Source organism: Drosophila ananassae, chromosome XR, assembly GCF_017639315.1.
Source record: "Drosophila ananassae strain 14024-0371.13 chromosome XR, ASM1763931v2, whole genome shotgun sequence".
Lineage (NCBI taxonomy): Eukaryota > Metazoa > Arthropoda > Insecta > Diptera > Drosophilidae > Drosophila > Drosophila ananassae.
The window spans coordinates 15,413,591-15,430,367 of NC_057932.1; the positions used below are offsets into that span (position 1 = coordinate 15,413,591).

Sequence of the window (16,777 nt, forward strand, 5' to 3'; positions counted from 1 at the left end):
TCCGAGCTCTCAAATTGACTTTTTTGTATGTTAAATACTGCAGTCTTCGTCACGAAGCTCCGATAATAAAGCTCCACGTCTGGTTATCGTTATTAGGGATGACAATAATATCGATATTTCTCATTACACCCTTGGAGCCTTCTTGGTTGGCGCCTTATTTTCGAAAATTTTAATTTTAATATATTCCACCCAAGCAAAATAAAATGTATAAGTTTTAAGTACATATATTTACATAAATTTAGTTATTTTTTAACTTGTAGCCCATTTATAGATTTAACTTGCATTCGGGCACAAAAATATTTTCATACATTTAAGGTTCAAACAAAAAAAAAGGTCGAATTCCAATGTTTTAAATTTATTTAAATTTAGTTTGGTAGGAAAACGATGGTGAGGTCCAGTTGCTGTACAAGATTGGGGTGATACTACTACTCGACTGGAGGCGTCTCTACTTGCGCTTGAACATGTTGCTGAGTCGTCGCTTTGGAGGAGAATTCTGTGAATTCGAAAGAAGAAAACAAAATATGGAATGGAATACATAAGGAACACTGTGTGATGAAAGCTGTGTGAGATTATCCTGGGATTTGGCTTTGATTGTGAGAAACTAGTGACGTCCCGGCATGATGACCATGAGCAGAACCATTCCCGCCAACAGGGCGCTGATCGTCAGGACCATCCTATCCGCCCATTGCGAGCAAAGGACCACTATCGACAGAAGGGCCACGATCACGACCAGTCGCTTACCGGGACCCAGCTGGCCCAAGAACCGCCAGCACTGGTCCCGCAGCGAATGGTCGCGAACCGGCTGCATCCGCGAGTTTGTCCTTTGGACGTAGGTGACATTGACATGGGGCAGTGGCTGCACATGGAAGCTGCTCAGCGAGAAGACGGTGCAGGATTTGCGAGAGGAGACGGCACTCAGGGTACTGGCAGCACTAGCCACACTAGCACCACTGGTCACGTTCGTCTGGGTGGTGGAGCAGCTGGCCTCCGTGACACTGCTGCTGCTTCTGGGCAGGACTGGCATCTCCAACGCCTGATCCTGGTAGACCAGCGGGTGTAGCTGGAATGGCGCCGTGGAGGCCGTGTCTTTGCACAACTGCTCGAAGAGACCGGGGGAGTTGTCCTCCGAGAAGCTCTGCCAGTTGGCGAGATTCTCCATCTCGAACTGTTGCCTCAGCTGCCAGGTGGCACTACGGTCTTGACCCTCATCCTCTTGCTTTTCCGCCCTCGCGGCAGTATCCACCAGGAAAGTTGTGGCCACCGGTGGCGGACTCTTCTCCACGACCTGGGGCGACTGCTCCTCGTTCCGGTTGTGCAGGCTATAGTTATTATTGTCCTGGGTCTTGACCACCGAATAGGTGAGATTCCCGGAGAGCCGAACATCTTCCAGGTGGCGTCCCTGATCGAATCGTCCCACTCGATCTTGGCGCAGTTTCCGGCGCTGCTGCATCATCTTGCCCGCCATGGAAGAAGCGCTTATCTTAGTTCCACCTGCCGGACGGGATTTGGCGAAGATGTTGCCGTGCAGGCACAAGGATACACGACCCTTACGCCGCTGGGCGGCCACGTGACCGGTGATCCGGCGGGTGTGGCCCTTTGTGATGGCAAACAGCGCACCATTGGACAAGTGTGGCGTTCCCTGATCGTCATTTCCGGCATTAGGCAGCTCCGCCTCCGACTCTGGCTCTGGCACATCCACCGTATCCAGCTGCTCCGCCTCAGACTCATCCTCCCCGGCGTCTGGGGTGGCCGCATCACTGACGCGGATCAGACGCTGCTGATCGTAGTAGGAGCGACTCTTGCGGGGCGTCGACGTACAGAAGACACTGTCCACCTGACGCTGGAGCCGACGGCGCTGCATTCCGGTCAGCAGATTCGGCCGCTTGCGACGCGGCAGCTGTTGGATGGGATGCTGTCTCAGTAATGACTTGTTAGACACGACTGGGACGGAGGACGGAGAACGGACATGGACGAAACACAGCTCACCTAAGACACTGGACGATGGCACTGGCATAGGTATAGCTGACCCTTTCTAATTCGGAACAATACCTTCTTCCAGTGCCACATGGACATGGACACAAGCATTCTACAACCAAAAAGCCAAAAACACAAATTCAAATCTACTCCACAAGCTGGGATCCTTACCTCGTCCCGTGGCAGGCCGCTGCTGCCCACGCTGAAGCGCGAGGATAGGAACTTGAAGCGCGCGGGAGTCTTGGAGGAGCCATTGTTGTGGTCGCCACATTCGCGCAGAATCTCACGCGGTGGCTCCGAACTGCCGAAGGACAGCCGACCGCCATGCTTGCTGGGCGTGGGTGGTCCTGGTCGCTTGTAATGGGTGCCCATCGACTTCTTCCTCGTGCCATGGCTCGTCGAGGAGCTCAGCAGGGCGCTCATGCTGTCGTCCAGGCTGTGCGGTCCGTCCTGCAAGATAAACAGGGATTAGTTATGTGGAGGAGGAGGACTAAGACATGACTCGGATTAGTAGACACTCAAACGACAAGATCAACATCAACATCAACATCAAGAACAAGAACATGGACAAGGAACATGGAAGACAAGAGCTCACTCGGTGCTTAAATTTAAAGTTAAGATTGGTGGGATGGTGGATGTGGGAGATACGGAACACTGACTACCAGTAGCCAGGCTACTGGCGGCGTCTGTGCCACATGCGAGCCAGTTGGGCCCGAGCCGCGGCCGCTTGTCCTTTCAAGGGAGTACCACCACCCATTGTCCTGCTCTTGTTGCTTGGAGTGTTGCTTCTTGTTGTGCTTGTGCTGGTGCTGGCGCTGCTAGTGCTGCTGCTACTGCTGGAACTGGGTGGAGTTCCTTTGGAGCTTACTTTAAATTCCTCGTCATGACTGCCCAGATCGTACTGCGCCGCATAGGCGCTCTTCAGATGCGGCGGCTGCAGGGAGTTGCGATAGTTGAGCTCCTCGGCCCTGTGGGAGTTAAATTTTAGCTTCAAGTCAGGGATTCTAGAGGTATATCCTTACGTTATCACATCTGGAACACGGCCAAGCTTGAGATCCGTCAGATAGGTGTTGTTGAAGACCTCGCCCTCCTCATCCTCCATGGCCAGGTTCGAGGACGGGGCACTGGGTCGCTTGAAGGGCTGCCAGTCGTCGCTGCTCGCCGCGGTGGAGCCGATGGAGGCTGTTGGTGGCGTCGGCTTGAGTGGCTCGCCGACTGGCTGCATCTGTAGGTGTCTCAGTTTGGTGCTGGTGATGGCGTGTTGCTTCTGCTGTTCCAGGATCTTCTCGTTAAGGCGGACAATTTGGTTCGATAGCTTTCGAGTGTGTTCCTCATACTTTGCATTCTAAAAAGGAAGTTCATGATTAGTATTGGAGATTGGACAGGAGGAGAGCCTGATCCCAATCCTTACCTGCGCTGTGAGAGCCTCCAGCTCCGCCTTATTTCCTGCCGCATCCCGCTCCTGCTTCTCCTTCATGCGAGTCACTTCCGCCGTGTACAGGGATCGCTGTGATTTGTGATTTCGGTGTGGATTTCGTATCAAATGATCAGGTATTTTTGTATCATTGTGGTTGAGTTGAGAGTGGTGGTTGAGTGCGTGTGGGTGGGTGGTGGGTGGTTGGTGGTTGATGGTGGTAGTGGTGGTAGTGGTAGTGGTGGTGGTGGTGGTGGGAGCAACAGAAAAGGACAGCAAAAACAAACGCAACGATATTTTTTTGTTGGCAAAAAAAAAAAAAGGCAAAGAAAATAGTGATACTAAGTACATACGAATACTATTACGATTATGCTACGGATAGATACGGATACTCTACGGATCTTGGATCTCAGAACTGGCTGGGGTTGCGGTAGTGCAGGGTCAGATCCACGTCGTTATGATACAGGATCATGTGCACGATGCCCATGATCACAGCCTGGGTGCCGGCCAGAAACAAGACCCTTCGCGTGCAATTGCAGCTTCTGTCGCTATGACATCGGCCCGGATGATCACGGGATTGGGACATGGACTTGGGGGTCTGAGTCTCTGACTGCACCAGGCTGGTGATCTGGTTCTGGGTCTGGGCGTGGGTGTGACCCGCTGCTACCGCCACTCCCGCCAGGGACTCGAAAAGCGACAGTGAGGTGGCTGCCGAGGCGATCGCTATCGTTGCATTCGCTGCCCCTTCTGTGCCGCCGCCGGTGCCGCCACTGATGAGCATACCACGACAGCCGGGATTGATCGACAGGTTCGTCTGGGACTGTGGAATGCGATGATATGATGAGGATTAGGGGGAGTAACGATTGTGGGTGGTTGGAAGTGAGAGGAAGTGAGAGGAGGAGTGGCAGGAGTGGCAGGAGGTGGAAGAAACAGAAAAGGATGGTTTCTTTAATCCATGATTTCAGTGAGATCTGCAAGCTAGCAAGTCCTTGATCCCCGTCGGAAGGGGGATCCTGCGGAAGCTCAAAACGGCACAAACACGGAAGCGACTGAAGCAACAACATCAACCTCTTTTGGGCCAAGTTAGTAGGACATTCTAAAGGACATGCAACATGCAGGCAAGCACTGCCATTCCGCTCCTTGATTTGCTCTCCACAGGATCAAGCCTGGACAAGGAGGAGCATCAGGACGGAGAGGAATGGCAGTCGGGCGACACTGGGCCACCGATGGACGAGACAACTAAGGACCCTCCTCGCCCAGCAAGGATCTGCCGACCCAGACAGGATAACACAATGCGGACATACCATCTTGTTCTTCATCTTGTCCAGCTTGCCCTCCATCTCCAGGCGCTGGTCCTTGATCTTCTGCTCGCATCGTTGGATCTCCTCCTTGGCCTCCCGGTACTTGGCCTGCAGGATCTGGCAGTCCAGCTCCAGCTTGTTGTTCCTCGCCTCGCTCTGTCGCAGCAGATCACCCTGGGCCTGGGCATCGGCATCCGCCGGTGGGGCATCCGACTTGCTGTAGGTGGCGCCCAGATCGGCGGTGGGACTGGGGTTGCGGTTCTGCAGCATCTGCACCTGGTTCTGGCTGTCGGCGAGCTCTCGTTCCAGCTCCTCGACGCGGCAGACATAGCGCTGGACACGCTCCGTGCACTCGCCCTGCTCCTGCTCCAGTTCCCGGGTCTTCTCCTCCAGCTCGAAGTGCAGGGCATCGTGGACGAGTCGATTGCCATCCAGCTCCTGCTGCACCTCGTTGAGCCTCTCCTGGAGCTGGGCCAGCTGCTCCCGTTCGCGTTGGCGCTCCAGCTGGACGGTCTCGATGCTCTGCTGGAGGACGACGATGTCATCGGCCTGCTTGGCGAGAGTCTGGCGGCACTGGCCGATCTCAGAGTTGAGGCCACCGATCTCCAGGTTGAGGCGCACCTTCTCCTGCTCGGCATCCGCCAACTGGGCGTTGAGGTCGCGCACCTCACGCTCCTGGGACTCGCGCATAGCCTCCAGCTTGGTAATGCGTTCATGGGCGGCGGATCGCTCGATCTCGGCCTGGACGCGAAGCTTCTCAAGTGTCTCCAACTGATCCTCAAGTGTAGCCACCGCCACTTGATGTTCGCGATCCGCCCCTTGGGTTCGCTCCTTTACCAAGTGAATTTCCCGCAGCACTGCCTCCTTATCGCGCTTCAACATCTCTATCATCGCCGACTGCTCCTCCTGGACGGCCTTGGCCTGGCCGAGTTCCTCCTGCAACCGCTTAGCCTCCGCCTGGGACTCCTCGAGGGCCACAGAGTCCTTCTCGACGCGCGTCGTCTGCGTGGTGAGCTGGCCCCGGAGGCGTCGCAGCTCCTGCTCCTGCTTCCGAAGATCGGCGCTCAGCTGGTTGGAGTTCAGACGCTCCTCCTCCAGCTTCCGGCTCTCGAGGCGCAGCTGCTCCTCGAAGTTCTCGCTGGCCGCCTTCGCCAGCTGCTCGGTCTGGCTCTTCGTCTCGGCCAGTAGCCTCATCTGCTCCTGGACACTCTGCTGGGCCTCCCTCAGCTGCCCTGTGAGCCGCTCGATCTCCTCCAGGCCCTTGGCCTTCTCGTTCCCGTTCTCCTTCAGGGCGGCGCACAGCTGCTCCTTCAGTGTCAGGATCTCCTCCTGGGCCTGCTGTCGCTCCTGCTGGGTGCAGTTCTCCGCCTTTCTGACCAGCTCCTCGGCCTTGGCCAGCTCCTCCTTGAGCCGCTCCTTCTCCTCCTGGAATGTCTGCTCCTCATTCTTCCTGGCCTCGGTTAGCGCCTTCACTTGCTTCTCCATATCGGCCAGGGCGTGGGACAGTTTCTCTCTGAGAACCTCGATCTCTTGCAGCGCCTTCTGGTGCTCCTCGCTCATGGTGGCCTGCTTCCTGACCTCCTCGATCTTCTCCTTGGTGGCCTCCTGGGTTTCGGCCAGTTCCTGCTGAAGCGCGGCGATCTTCTCCTTGGTGGCCTCCTGGGTTTCGGCCAGTTCCTGCTGGAGCGCGGCGATCTTCTCCTGCTCCTGGCTCTTCGCTTCCTCCAACCGGCTGTGGGCCTGGCTCAGTTGCTTGGTCAGCTTGCCGATCTCCCGCTGGGCCAGATGGTGCTCCCGGTTCTTGGCGTCCGCGGCATGGCTGTGGGCTTGAGCCTGCTGCTCCTTGAACTTGGCGATCTCCTCCTTGGCCTGATCCTTGGAGAGGGACAGGGCCTCCTTGAGAGCCTCGATCTCCAGCTTTTCAGCGTCCTTCGAGTCCTCCTCCTCCTGCGCCTTCTCTCGAAGCTCCACCAGCTCGGCTAGCAGTCCATCGACCTCCTCCTTCCGGGATGCCCCTTGCTCCTGGAGTACCAGCTTGGTCATCACTAGCTCCTCCTGGGCCAGCTTGGCCTGCTTGGTGGCTTCCTTAAGCTCCGCGGCCTGCTTCTGGATCTCCTGGGCCAGCCTCTCGCTCTCCTCCTTGGCCAGGCGCTTCGACTGCTCCAGGTCCAGCACCAGAGCATCCATTTGCTCCTCGGACTCCCGCAGCCTGGCCTTCAACTGGTCGATCTCCTGCTGGGCCAGCTGCTTCTCCCGCTTCATCTCCTCCTCCAGCTGCTTCAGCTGCACCTCCATGTCCTTCCGTTCTGCCACCATCTCGGCATTGGCGGTCTTCAGCTCCTCCAGGCGATGGATGTCCACTGCCTTCTGCTGGAGCTGGCGCATCTCCTGGGCATGATCCGACAACTGTTTGCACATCTCGCGGTTCGTCTCGGCCAGCTCCTCCTGCAGGCCCTGCACCTGCTTCCAGTGCTCCTTCTCCAGCTGGTGGATCGAACCGGAACAGTCGGCCTTCATGTTCTTGATCTCTTCGAGATGCTTCTCCTCCTTGCGGATGAGCTGCTCCTCTTGCTCCGAGATTTTCTTCTCCTGCTGGGATAGCTTCTGTTCCTGCTCCGATAGCTTCTGTTCCTGCTCGGATAGCTTCGTTTCCTGCTCGGATAACTTCTGCACCTTCTCCGACAGCTTCTCCTCCTGCTCCGATAGCTTCTCCTGCTGCTCCGATAGCTTCTGCTGCTTCTCCGAGAGCTTCTCTTGCTGCTCCGACAGCTGAACCTCCAGCTCCTTAATCTGAACCTCCTTCTCCAGCTCGGCAGACTTCATCTTCATCTTATGATGCTCCTCCAGCGCGGTCACCTTCTCCCGCACCTGCTCCTGCAGGTCGTCCTTCACGGACTTCATCTTCATAACATACAGATCCTCCATCTTGACCGCCTTGGCCTCCCTTATCTTGACCTCAATGACCAGGTCCTTCAGCTGCTTCTCCAGCTCGGTGATGCGCAGAGCCTTCAGCCCATTGCCTTCCTCCAGCTTGGCAATCTTGTCCCTGGTGTTCGTCAGATGGGTGGTCATGGACTCCACCTTCAATTCGGCCTGGGTGAGGGAGTGCTCCATGTCGGAGTGGAGGAGCTGCAGCTTGGCGTAGTCGGTGCTGAGCTTCTCGTTCACCTGCTCCAGATTCTGGATGGAGCCGTTCAGGCGCTTCATTATGTGAGCGGTCTGGTCGGCGGCGATCTGGTCGTGCAGTTGCTGCACTTCCTCCTCCAGCTTGTGCCTGGCTCGGGTCAGGCGCTCGTTGTCCGCCTCCAGGAACTGACGACTGTCGTCCATCTGCTGGATGTGGATCAGGCAGTTGCCGATGACGTCGTCCGACGAGTCCAGGTCCAGTCGCGACTTCAGAGCCGCCAACGAATCCTCATCCGTCAGAACGGCAGTGGCCAGCTGGGCCTGTGCCTCGGCCACTTCCCGCTGCTTCTGCTCCAGGGAGGAGCGCAGCTCCTTGATGCAGTTGTTCAGCGAACCGATGAGCTCCATCCGCTTCTCCTGATCCCGAGCCAGCTGATCCGTCTCCGTCCGCAGATCGGCCAACTGCTTGGACCGCTCGCAGATCTCCGCCGTTAGCAGGTTCTCTGCCTGGGTCAGCTCCGAGCTCCAGACCTCCTCCTCGGCAGCTAGAGAGTCCAAAGTGGAGCGATCCGTGCGGGGTGGCAGGTCGATGGTCACCAGGTCCGTGATGCGATGCAAGAAGTCGTCCGCCCGCTGGAAGGCCCGACGCAAGCGCTTGGCCATCTCGTCCTCCTGGTCGCGGAACTCCTGCTTCAGGGCCAGCTCCCGCCGGGTGAGATCTTCGTTGACCTGGTTGATGAAGTCGTGGTTGCGCTGACGCATCGTCGCATAGCGTTCATTGGCCTCTTGCAGCTCCTCCTTCAGAGCGGCGAGCTCCTTGGACACGGCGGCGTGCTCCACGTTTAGGGCGACGTGCTCCATGTTCATAGTGGTGTGCATCTCGTTCAGAACGGCGTGCTGCTCCTTGACAGCGGTGTTCTCCGCCTGCAGGCTACGTTCCACCTCCTCGAACTGGCTCAGGCGCTGCTCTGCCGTTTGGATGCGTTCCCGGTTCTGGAGAAGCTCCGATTGCAGGGCACTGTTCTCGGCTATCAAGCGGTTCCTGGCTTCGATCACCTCGTCGATGCGGGCCAGTGTACTGTCCCAGTCGGCGGTGTCCAGGTTATCGGCCAGCTGACTGATGTCGGTGGTCTTGGCCACCAGTTGCTGCTGACATTGGAGGTACTTGGCCCGCACCAGCTCCTGTTGGTTGTGCAGCCGGGCAGCCCGACACTCCAGGTCCTTGTTCTTCTCGCAAATCACTTTCAGGTTCCTGCCCAGTTGGGCGAACTGCTCCTCCTTCTCCACCAGCTGCTGCTTCATCTTCTCGAGGTGGTCGTCCGCCTCCGCCAGCTTCTCCCTGAGCTCCTTGTCGTGCCGCTGGATCGCCTCGTGGCAGTGCTTCTGCTCCTGCAGCTCCCGCTCGCAGTGCTCCTTGACGGCCTGCAGCTCCTTCTCGTATTTCTGAATCATTTCCGCCGAAGACCTCTCCAAGTCCGAGTTCTGGCCCTTCAGCTTGCCTATTTCCGACTTCTGCTCCTCGATGAGGAGAGTCATCGCCTTGTTGCTCTCGAATAGCTTCTCCTGCATCTGGCTCTGCGCTTCCATCTGCTCCTTCATGTCCTTGACCTTGGCCAGCTCCTCCTCATAGCCGGTCTCCATGATGCCAAAGGCGCTTCGAACGCGGGAGGCAAAGGAGCCACCGGGTTGGACCTCCTTCAGGGAGAACTGCTTCAGAGTATCCTCCACATCTTCGGTTAGCTTCTGCAGGGTCTTCTGCATCTTTTGGATCTCGTCCCTCAGCTCGGTATTCTCCAGCTCTCGCTCCCGCAGCTGCTTGTCTATGACCGAGCTGGCCAGATTCTCCGGCGTGGTGTTCGGCGACAAGGAGCAATTCAGCAGATCTGAGGAGGCGTTGAGGACTTCACGACGATTGTGGAGCTCCTCACGCGCCTCCTGCAGACACTGCTCCAGTTCCTCCTTGTCACGCTCCATGGCACTGATCGTGCTGTTCTTCGCGGCCAGCAGCTGGTTGGCCTCCTCCGCCCGCAGCTCCAGTTCGCGGATCCGGTCCATGCACACCACCACTTGCTCGGATGCCATTTTCAGCTAATCATAAAGAGCAGAAGATTAATATTCCACCGCGACCTTGGCTTCAGAGCCTACCTTGTTGTCCACCTCGGCCTTTTCGGTTCGCAAATCCTGCAGCTTATCCGATGTCTCCGCAATTAGGGCCTCCTTCTGGGTGATCTCCTTCATCAGACTCCGTTTCAGCTGAAATTCAGGTAGGAAATTATTGGTTTATGATTCTACCATCTACCTGGGCCTGGGCCTCGCCATATGGCGGGTTGGCGGGTTGCCCGGCTGTCCAGCTACCTACATGATCGAACTCATTCGGGACATAGTTGCGCATATCCCCGTCCTCCTCATCGTTCCGGTCTGCCTTCAGCTTGGCCAGCTGTATCTTCTTCACCTTGTTCTCTGTGAAATGGGAAAAACCCATCAGTTTACGACCAGGACTTCTATACTTTTCCCTCCTACCTTTGGCTAATGAGTTAATGAGATGCTCGTTCTCCATGATCTGCTCCTCGAGCACATTCTTCTCGTATCTTTCCGTTTCTAGGAGGGCACGTAGTCCCAGCAGTTCTTTGTTTCTTTGCTCCAGGAGCTCTGTTTTGGGCGTGGGCGGAGCCTGCATATCCGCACCATCGCCGCTAGTTGCCAGGGCTTGGGCCCGTTCGCGCAGCCTCTTCTGCTCCCGTTTCGGGTCCCGATGCAGAGGAGTACTGGCCGGCGGACCTGGCGACTCCACCGTGGACGAACCCGATAATATTTGACCCACTGCCGCTTCTGTGTGTGGGTCATCGGCGTGTATGTCATCACCCAGACTGCTACCGTTGTCGCTGCCATCGCTGTCGGGACTCAGCGAGTTTGGTGTGGAGCGACGTGGTCGTGCCCGTGGCGTACTGCCCGGATTCCCTCCACTGCCACCGCCACCGCCACCGCCACCGCCACCGCCACCGCCACCGCCACCGCCTGGCACTTCCGAGGAATTCTGTGTCGTTCGTATCACACAAGCAACGTTGGCTATCGCTTGTCGCAAACAGTCTCGGGTAAGTTGTGGCCTATCCATCGTTTGCTGAAAAAACGAAGCGACACAGGTCTGTGTCGCATCGGATAGTTTCTTGCAAATGGAGTGGAAGAATTCGCTGGGGCGCTTCACGCAGGTGTAGTGGAGCAGCAGGGTGTAGACATACAGATAGTCGGAGCCAACCAGATGACCAAAGTTGTCCAGATGTAGGGTGAACTCTGGATAGATTTCTGAGGGAGGAACACCATGAAAGGGAGTTCTAGAAAGGAATTCTCTTCACCTACCTTTGATAAAAGCCTGGAGGGCAGTGGGTCGTCGGGTGTTGCGTCCGCCGGGGGATTGGGTTGGATGCTCCAGCTGGGACTGCAGGGCCTGGGCCACTTCCGTCTCGGCCTCGGCCTGTTGTACGTAGACGGTGAAGAAGCCCTCGATGTCGGTCTGCTCCAGAGTGATGTAGTTGCTCTCGATGAAGCTGCACTCGTTGACCTGTCGGGCATCATAGTCTTAAGATTTCTTCACAGGGATTGCCTTAGCTTCAAACTTACCCATTGCAGGAGAACCTTCTTCCAGGTACGCAAGTCCATGTCGAAGCAAAGGAATGTAAGAAGTCAAGGATCGAGGGACGGAATTCTTTTGGAAAATGCTGCAATCTCAGCTGCAATTCTCAGTCTTCACCAATATCACCAGCACGCTTTCCGCTTCGCGCTGCGTATAATTCTGGCTAAATTATAACTGTATTTGTTGGCAAAAAGGCAATGTAAATTGCAAAAAAAAAAAAATTACACGCCAGGATCGCAGACGAACGAAAAAAAAAAAGGAAAACAAAAAAAAGCAAGCGGCAACGCCAACTACAAACGACTTAAACTAATGATTTTGACACTTGAACTAAACCGATACGCGGATAACTAGATACTGAGACAAATGCGAAACGGGAACATTGGGCGAAATCTTGCACAACGCGTCGTTTAATTCAAATACCGACACAGACGCTAAAACGCCAAGCAAAATGACGCGGGCAGGTAGTGTGACCACATATTCGCACTTAGTGAAGGACTATTTAAATCTCAGTAAGGATATCAACTATCGATAACTTTTCATAATTTGAATTTCACATATCCTTTTATGGCTGAATTATGGGTTTTTACTTACCAAAGTTTAAAAAACCTTAGGGTTTGTTTATTATATATTATATAATAGTATATAATATAGTATATAAAATATAGTATTGAAAACCAAACGTTTTAATAGGATAAATCGCCAAAACACAACAAAAAAGTTAACTGAACTTTTTAAAAGTCAATTTTAACAACAATTTTTTTTCGCAAAGTACTTTTTACAGATTTTAACACAAAGTAAGATTTAATAGAAATAATTTTAGATTTTAATTTTTTTTTTTTGAGGGAGAGATGAAAAGTTATAACTGATGTTAACAGGAAGCCAGATTCAATTGAACTAACGATTCTGATACTGTGACAGTCCTAAGAAACTGAACTCAAGTTTTCCACTGCTACTAGATTAAAAAAATTTTACGTTTTATTTTCAAATTGCCAATGCACCGATTGCTTTTCTCAAAAAATTGTAATCTATGCATTTTTGGTGGGGAAATTAGCTGGAGAAAAGAGAATCTGACAATCTAACAACTGTAATTTCTTTCAGTGTTTTGGGGAATATTGCAAACCGATATATGAACTTGGCGCACAAACAAAAAATCACCCAGATGATCCACGAAATATTTACTGCAGTGTAAATAAACAATGCGTCGCTCCGCGTTGTATTGTTTTTGGATTCCAATTATTTTCTCCCGAATACTTAACAACAAATGCTCTCCGGCCGCCCGAAGCCCAAACGATAAACACTCTTGTTACCATTTTGCTCCTCATTCGATCCCTGATCGCTGACTCGTCACAATATCCACACACCATTCCATTTTCAAATCTGTTTTTTGTTTTTTTTTTTTTTTTTGAAATTCGAAAATATATTTTTGAAACGTTTCTTTGGCCGGATTCGTGTTCCATCGAATCGAATCGAGTCTCAAATCACTTCCTAATGGCCACTTCCGTCCCGAAACGTTTCCCTCCGGAACCCAAATCACCGATGTCCGTGCCACGAATAACGGTATCGCGTAATCCCACAGGGATCGGTAAGCCGGCCATATCCGGGACACCGGTCCCCAAGTCCCCGGACGGACTGACCTCGATGGTGGCCAGGAAGAGCATCACATCTATGTCCGAGGAGGAGATCATCCAGGAGAATCTAAACGAGATCCTGGACCTCAAATCGCGAGTGAGTTTCTTGTGATCAGTGGAAATTATATTTTTTTTCAGTGTATTTGGATTAATGGTGACAATATTTGAAATCTAGAATCTATTTTCTATTATCTATTAAAATTTATTTAAAGGACTATTTTTATTAGTAACTTTTTTTTTTAATATTTGGAAAGGCATAGTCTTAAGTTCTAGAATCAAATGTTTTCCATGTTTTCCACAAAAAAGTGTATTTTTTAATATTCTAAAAATTAAAACGCAATTTCTCGTTATTTTCAAATAAATTGGGGAGTGTTTTGAAATATTTTTGAAAGGTTTTTTTAAAGATACTAGAAAAGATAATAGAGATCTAGTTCGAAAAAAAGTTAAAAACTTATATTTGAATCATTTTAAAACCATTTCATAATGTTTTTTTGAAAAATAAACCCTCAAAATATATTTCCTACTATTTTCATTATTTGGAAATGAATTTTCAACGTGTGCTTATTCGTTTTTGGAGATCATACTTTCTGTTTTTGTGGCTTGAGTCATCAGAAACACCTTGAGTTGATTTACGGGCACGTCATTCCGGCTCCTACGGACTCCGTCCGTAATTTTTGCAGCCGTAGTCGAACGACGCCATCGATTCCGACGCCGTCATTACCAGAAGTTCGCAAATATGTCAGAAATTAAATCCCAAAAGCTTTAGATCTTTTACAAATACAGTGGCTATTCCAATGGATTTCGAATATATATTTTTTTTAAACTTTCAATATTTATGTTTCATAAATTATACTTTTCATTTAGTATCTTAAAATTTTGAATTCAACAAATCTTTAATCCAAATATGTTTTAAACATCTGGTGGTTTAATTTAATTTCCTTCCAAACCAAAAAAAAAATATAAAAATGAAATTTTTCAACTACAAGAAAACCATAAATCTTTAAAGCTAGAAATTCTAGAATACAATATATTATTTCGAAAAATTCCAATCAAATTCCTGAACAATTTTTTATCAAATCCATGAACTCATCCCTTTTAAATCACTAAGATTTATGGAGTACCCAGGTACCAAGATATATGGAGATTTAATCGTTTGAAATTGCATGTTTAGAAATATTTAGTTAGCATATTTTTGAATTATTGAAAATTCTGGAAATTCCCTTTCGGAATTTCACTTAAAGTGGTTCTATGTTTATGGATTTGATCCAGCCGGAATGCAATAAATCAATATAATCGAACTAAAACGCATTTCTAAGAATTAAAATGGGTCTGCCTTTCGCTTTTTTTGTGGGATTTAGTCTGATATCTACTGTAGGATATGTATTTCTCTTCGGTTTTATCGTCTATATGGAAAACGGGGATGGGGATTTGTAAACAAAGTTTTTATGGCATCACATACAAAAACAAAATAAGAGAGAAAAACCAACAGCCCTGAGATTTAAGCGAATACCACCTAGACATCTCCACATGACTCAGTTAATGTCACCATATTCCTTATTAATTTGTCCTTTAATTTTTATATATTTTTTTTTGTATATTTCAGGAGGAACGTAAAGCCAATGGACGCCTGGTTGCCGTCATTGTCTGTTTTCTAGGTAAATACAAAATCAATAAAATACAATATAGTAATAGTAAGAGTACTAGAACTTGTTTCATCTGAAAAGCAGATGGCAACCAAACAATTTCCTGTACTTTTGTGGTGGGGAATTCCTAAGCTTTTTTGTTTAGAATCTAAAAATTCCAAAAGGAAATGCAAATACTGGATAGGAAAAATTAAATTAAGATCATCTAGCATGGGCTATAACTTTTAGGAACTTATAGAAACAAGAAACACCATAGGAACCCCTTAGATTTGGCTCGAAGGACCAAAATATAGAGGGTAACTAAGTCCTTAGACCTCAGAAGTCCTCTAGTCCTCAGAAAAATTAAATTAGGATCATCTATTATAGAGATATTTATTTTAAGAACTTCTAGAAACAAGAAACACCACAAGAACTCTTAAGACTTATCTCGAAGGACCAAAATATAGAGGGTAACTAAGTCCTCAGACCTCTTCTTAGTTATAACTAAAATAAAAACACAAATATTTAACTATTTAATATTATTTCTCTTAATAGTCCTCTTTCTAGCTGTCTATCATGCCTGCGTTAGGAAAACGGAGAACTCATTGGCAGGAGTCCTGGTTCCGGCGGGGATTATGCTCTCCTACGGAGCCTGGGTGGTGGTTCTGGCCAAAAGGGACAAGCACAGAAGAGCTATGTTTGTAAGTTCTTTGAAAATCCTATAATCCCCTGAAGATTTTAACCCAGGGATCATATTTCTGTGTTCCAGGAGCGTCACATTGAGGAAGTGACTCTGAAGAACAAGACGGAGCTGGAGGAGAAGCATGCCCGGCATGCAAAGCAGGCAGCAAGTGGACACTCCGGCAATGGACACTCCGGCAGTGGACACTCCGGCAGTGGACACTCCGGCAGTGGACACTCCGGCAGTGGACACTCCGGCAGTAGCCATTCCCGCACAGCATCCACGGAGCAGTTGAGCGGCAGTGTCAGTCCCATGAGCACCCTGCACTACGTGAACGAGCTGCTACCCAACGGAGATCACCGCCGGAAGCAGCGACGCCATCGGCACAAGGACCGCCATCCGGAGAAGGATCATCCGGATCAGCGGCAGCGTCATCATCAAAACAATCCGGATATCGGAGTACATCGCAGTATTGGGAACAAGAGGCCCAGTATCCGGCAGAAGCTCTTCGGTCAGACCATTTCGCACGTGAAACTGGTGGAGGCGCAAAGTGACAGCACAGACAGTAGTCCCGGCATAGTATCCGGACACACCTCCAAGCCCATCCGACCAACCCATACAGTCAGTCCCACCGATCCCGGCGAGAAGCGATCCCAGCGACTAGTCATGGAGCCATAGGATCCATTCGGAAGAGCTGGAGGGGGGGTTAGGATGGAATGGTATAAGATGGGATGGGATGGCCTCGCTTCTGTATCGCGTAAATAAATGTATTATAAAAAATATAAACAGGAAATTGGACTTTATTATTAGACGGCAATCAAAGAAAGGAAACGATCCCCGATCTTCGAATCGAGTCTGCGAAATCAAATGCTAAACACGTGAGAATTTTATTGTGCGTTCAGTGTTGCGCAAATTCCATTTCCCTACACCGGAAGAAAAATATTTTACAAATTTATTTTAAAAGAAATTCAAAATATAGAAGAAATCTGAAACTAAAAAGGAGTTTTTGAATTAAATTTGAAGTAAGTTTTATGACTTTTTAAAACAAAAAAGTTTAGAAAAGAAACCTTATTAATTTTTTGAAAATTTTCATATTTAAAAAACCTTTTTTTATATTCCATTATTTCATTTCTAATATGTAATAAAAACTATACTTTATTATTAGAAACAAACAAGTATTTATTTACTTAAAAGTCTTCAATATTGTTTTGATTTTCCAAACATTTTCGGAAAATTGACTTTCCTATCCAAAGCTCTCCCTTTTGTTTGAATTTTTTTTTTGGCCACATAATTGGGGAAAATTTTTCAGTTTGTATGGGTTTGGAATATACATACTTGTTTGTACATTTAAGATTTCCATTGTTTGTCTTCATTAATTTGTTCGGATTCTGTTTTTTTTTCT

At 50.2% G+C, this 16,777-nt stretch overlaps 2 protein-coding genes across 9 annotated transcripts; one reads left to right on the forward strand and one right to left on the reverse strand.

Moving 5' to 3' along the window:
* Positions 1 to 208: 208 nt before the first annotated feature.
* LOC6505211 (trichohyalin) lies at positions 209 to 12,211 on the reverse strand. Of its 8 annotated transcripts, none has more exons than XM_032451905.2 (12): positions 12,035 to 12,211; positions 11,431 to 11,590; positions 11,170 to 11,371; positions 10,336 to 11,115; positions 10,175 to 10,275; positions 9,961 to 10,068; positions 4,693 to 9,903; positions 3,386 to 3,481; positions 2,997 to 3,319; positions 2,843 to 2,942; positions 2,146 to 2,424; positions 209 to 1,897 (listed from the first exon to the last, which is right to left on the reverse strand). In XM_032451905.2, the coding sequence occupies exons 2-12, from the start codon at positions 11,467 to 11,469 to the stop codon at positions 602 to 604; spliced, it is 8,535 nt and encodes a 2,844-aa protein (XP_032307796.1). In that variant the 5' UTR covers positions 11,470 to 11,590; positions 12,035 to 12,211; the 3' UTR covers positions 209 to 601. The 8 variants fall into 8 exon arrangements, with proteins under 8 accessions (XP_032307796.1, XP_032307798.1, XP_032307797.1 ...); XM_032451907.2 differs by lacking the exon at positions 12,035 to 12,211 and having other exon boundaries at positions 4,693 to 6,312; positions 6,367 to 9,903; positions 11,431 to 11,928; XM_032451906.2 differs by lacking the exon at positions 12,035 to 12,211 and having other exon boundaries at positions 4,693 to 6,276; positions 6,331 to 9,903; positions 11,431 to 11,928.
* Positions 12,212 to 12,692: 481 nt separating this feature from the next.
* LOC6505052 lies at positions 12,693 to 16,451 on the forward strand. Its single transcript, XM_001965518.4, has 4 exons — positions 12,693 to 13,168; positions 14,675 to 14,726; positions 15,249 to 15,394; positions 15,463 to 16,451. The coding sequence occupies exons 1-4, from the start codon at positions 12,932 to 12,934 to the stop codon at positions 16,051 to 16,053; spliced, it is 1,026 nt and encodes a 341-aa protein (XP_001965554.2). The 5' UTR covers positions 12,693 to 12,931; the 3' UTR covers positions 16,054 to 16,451.
* Positions 16,452 to 16,777: the final 326 nt, after the last annotated feature.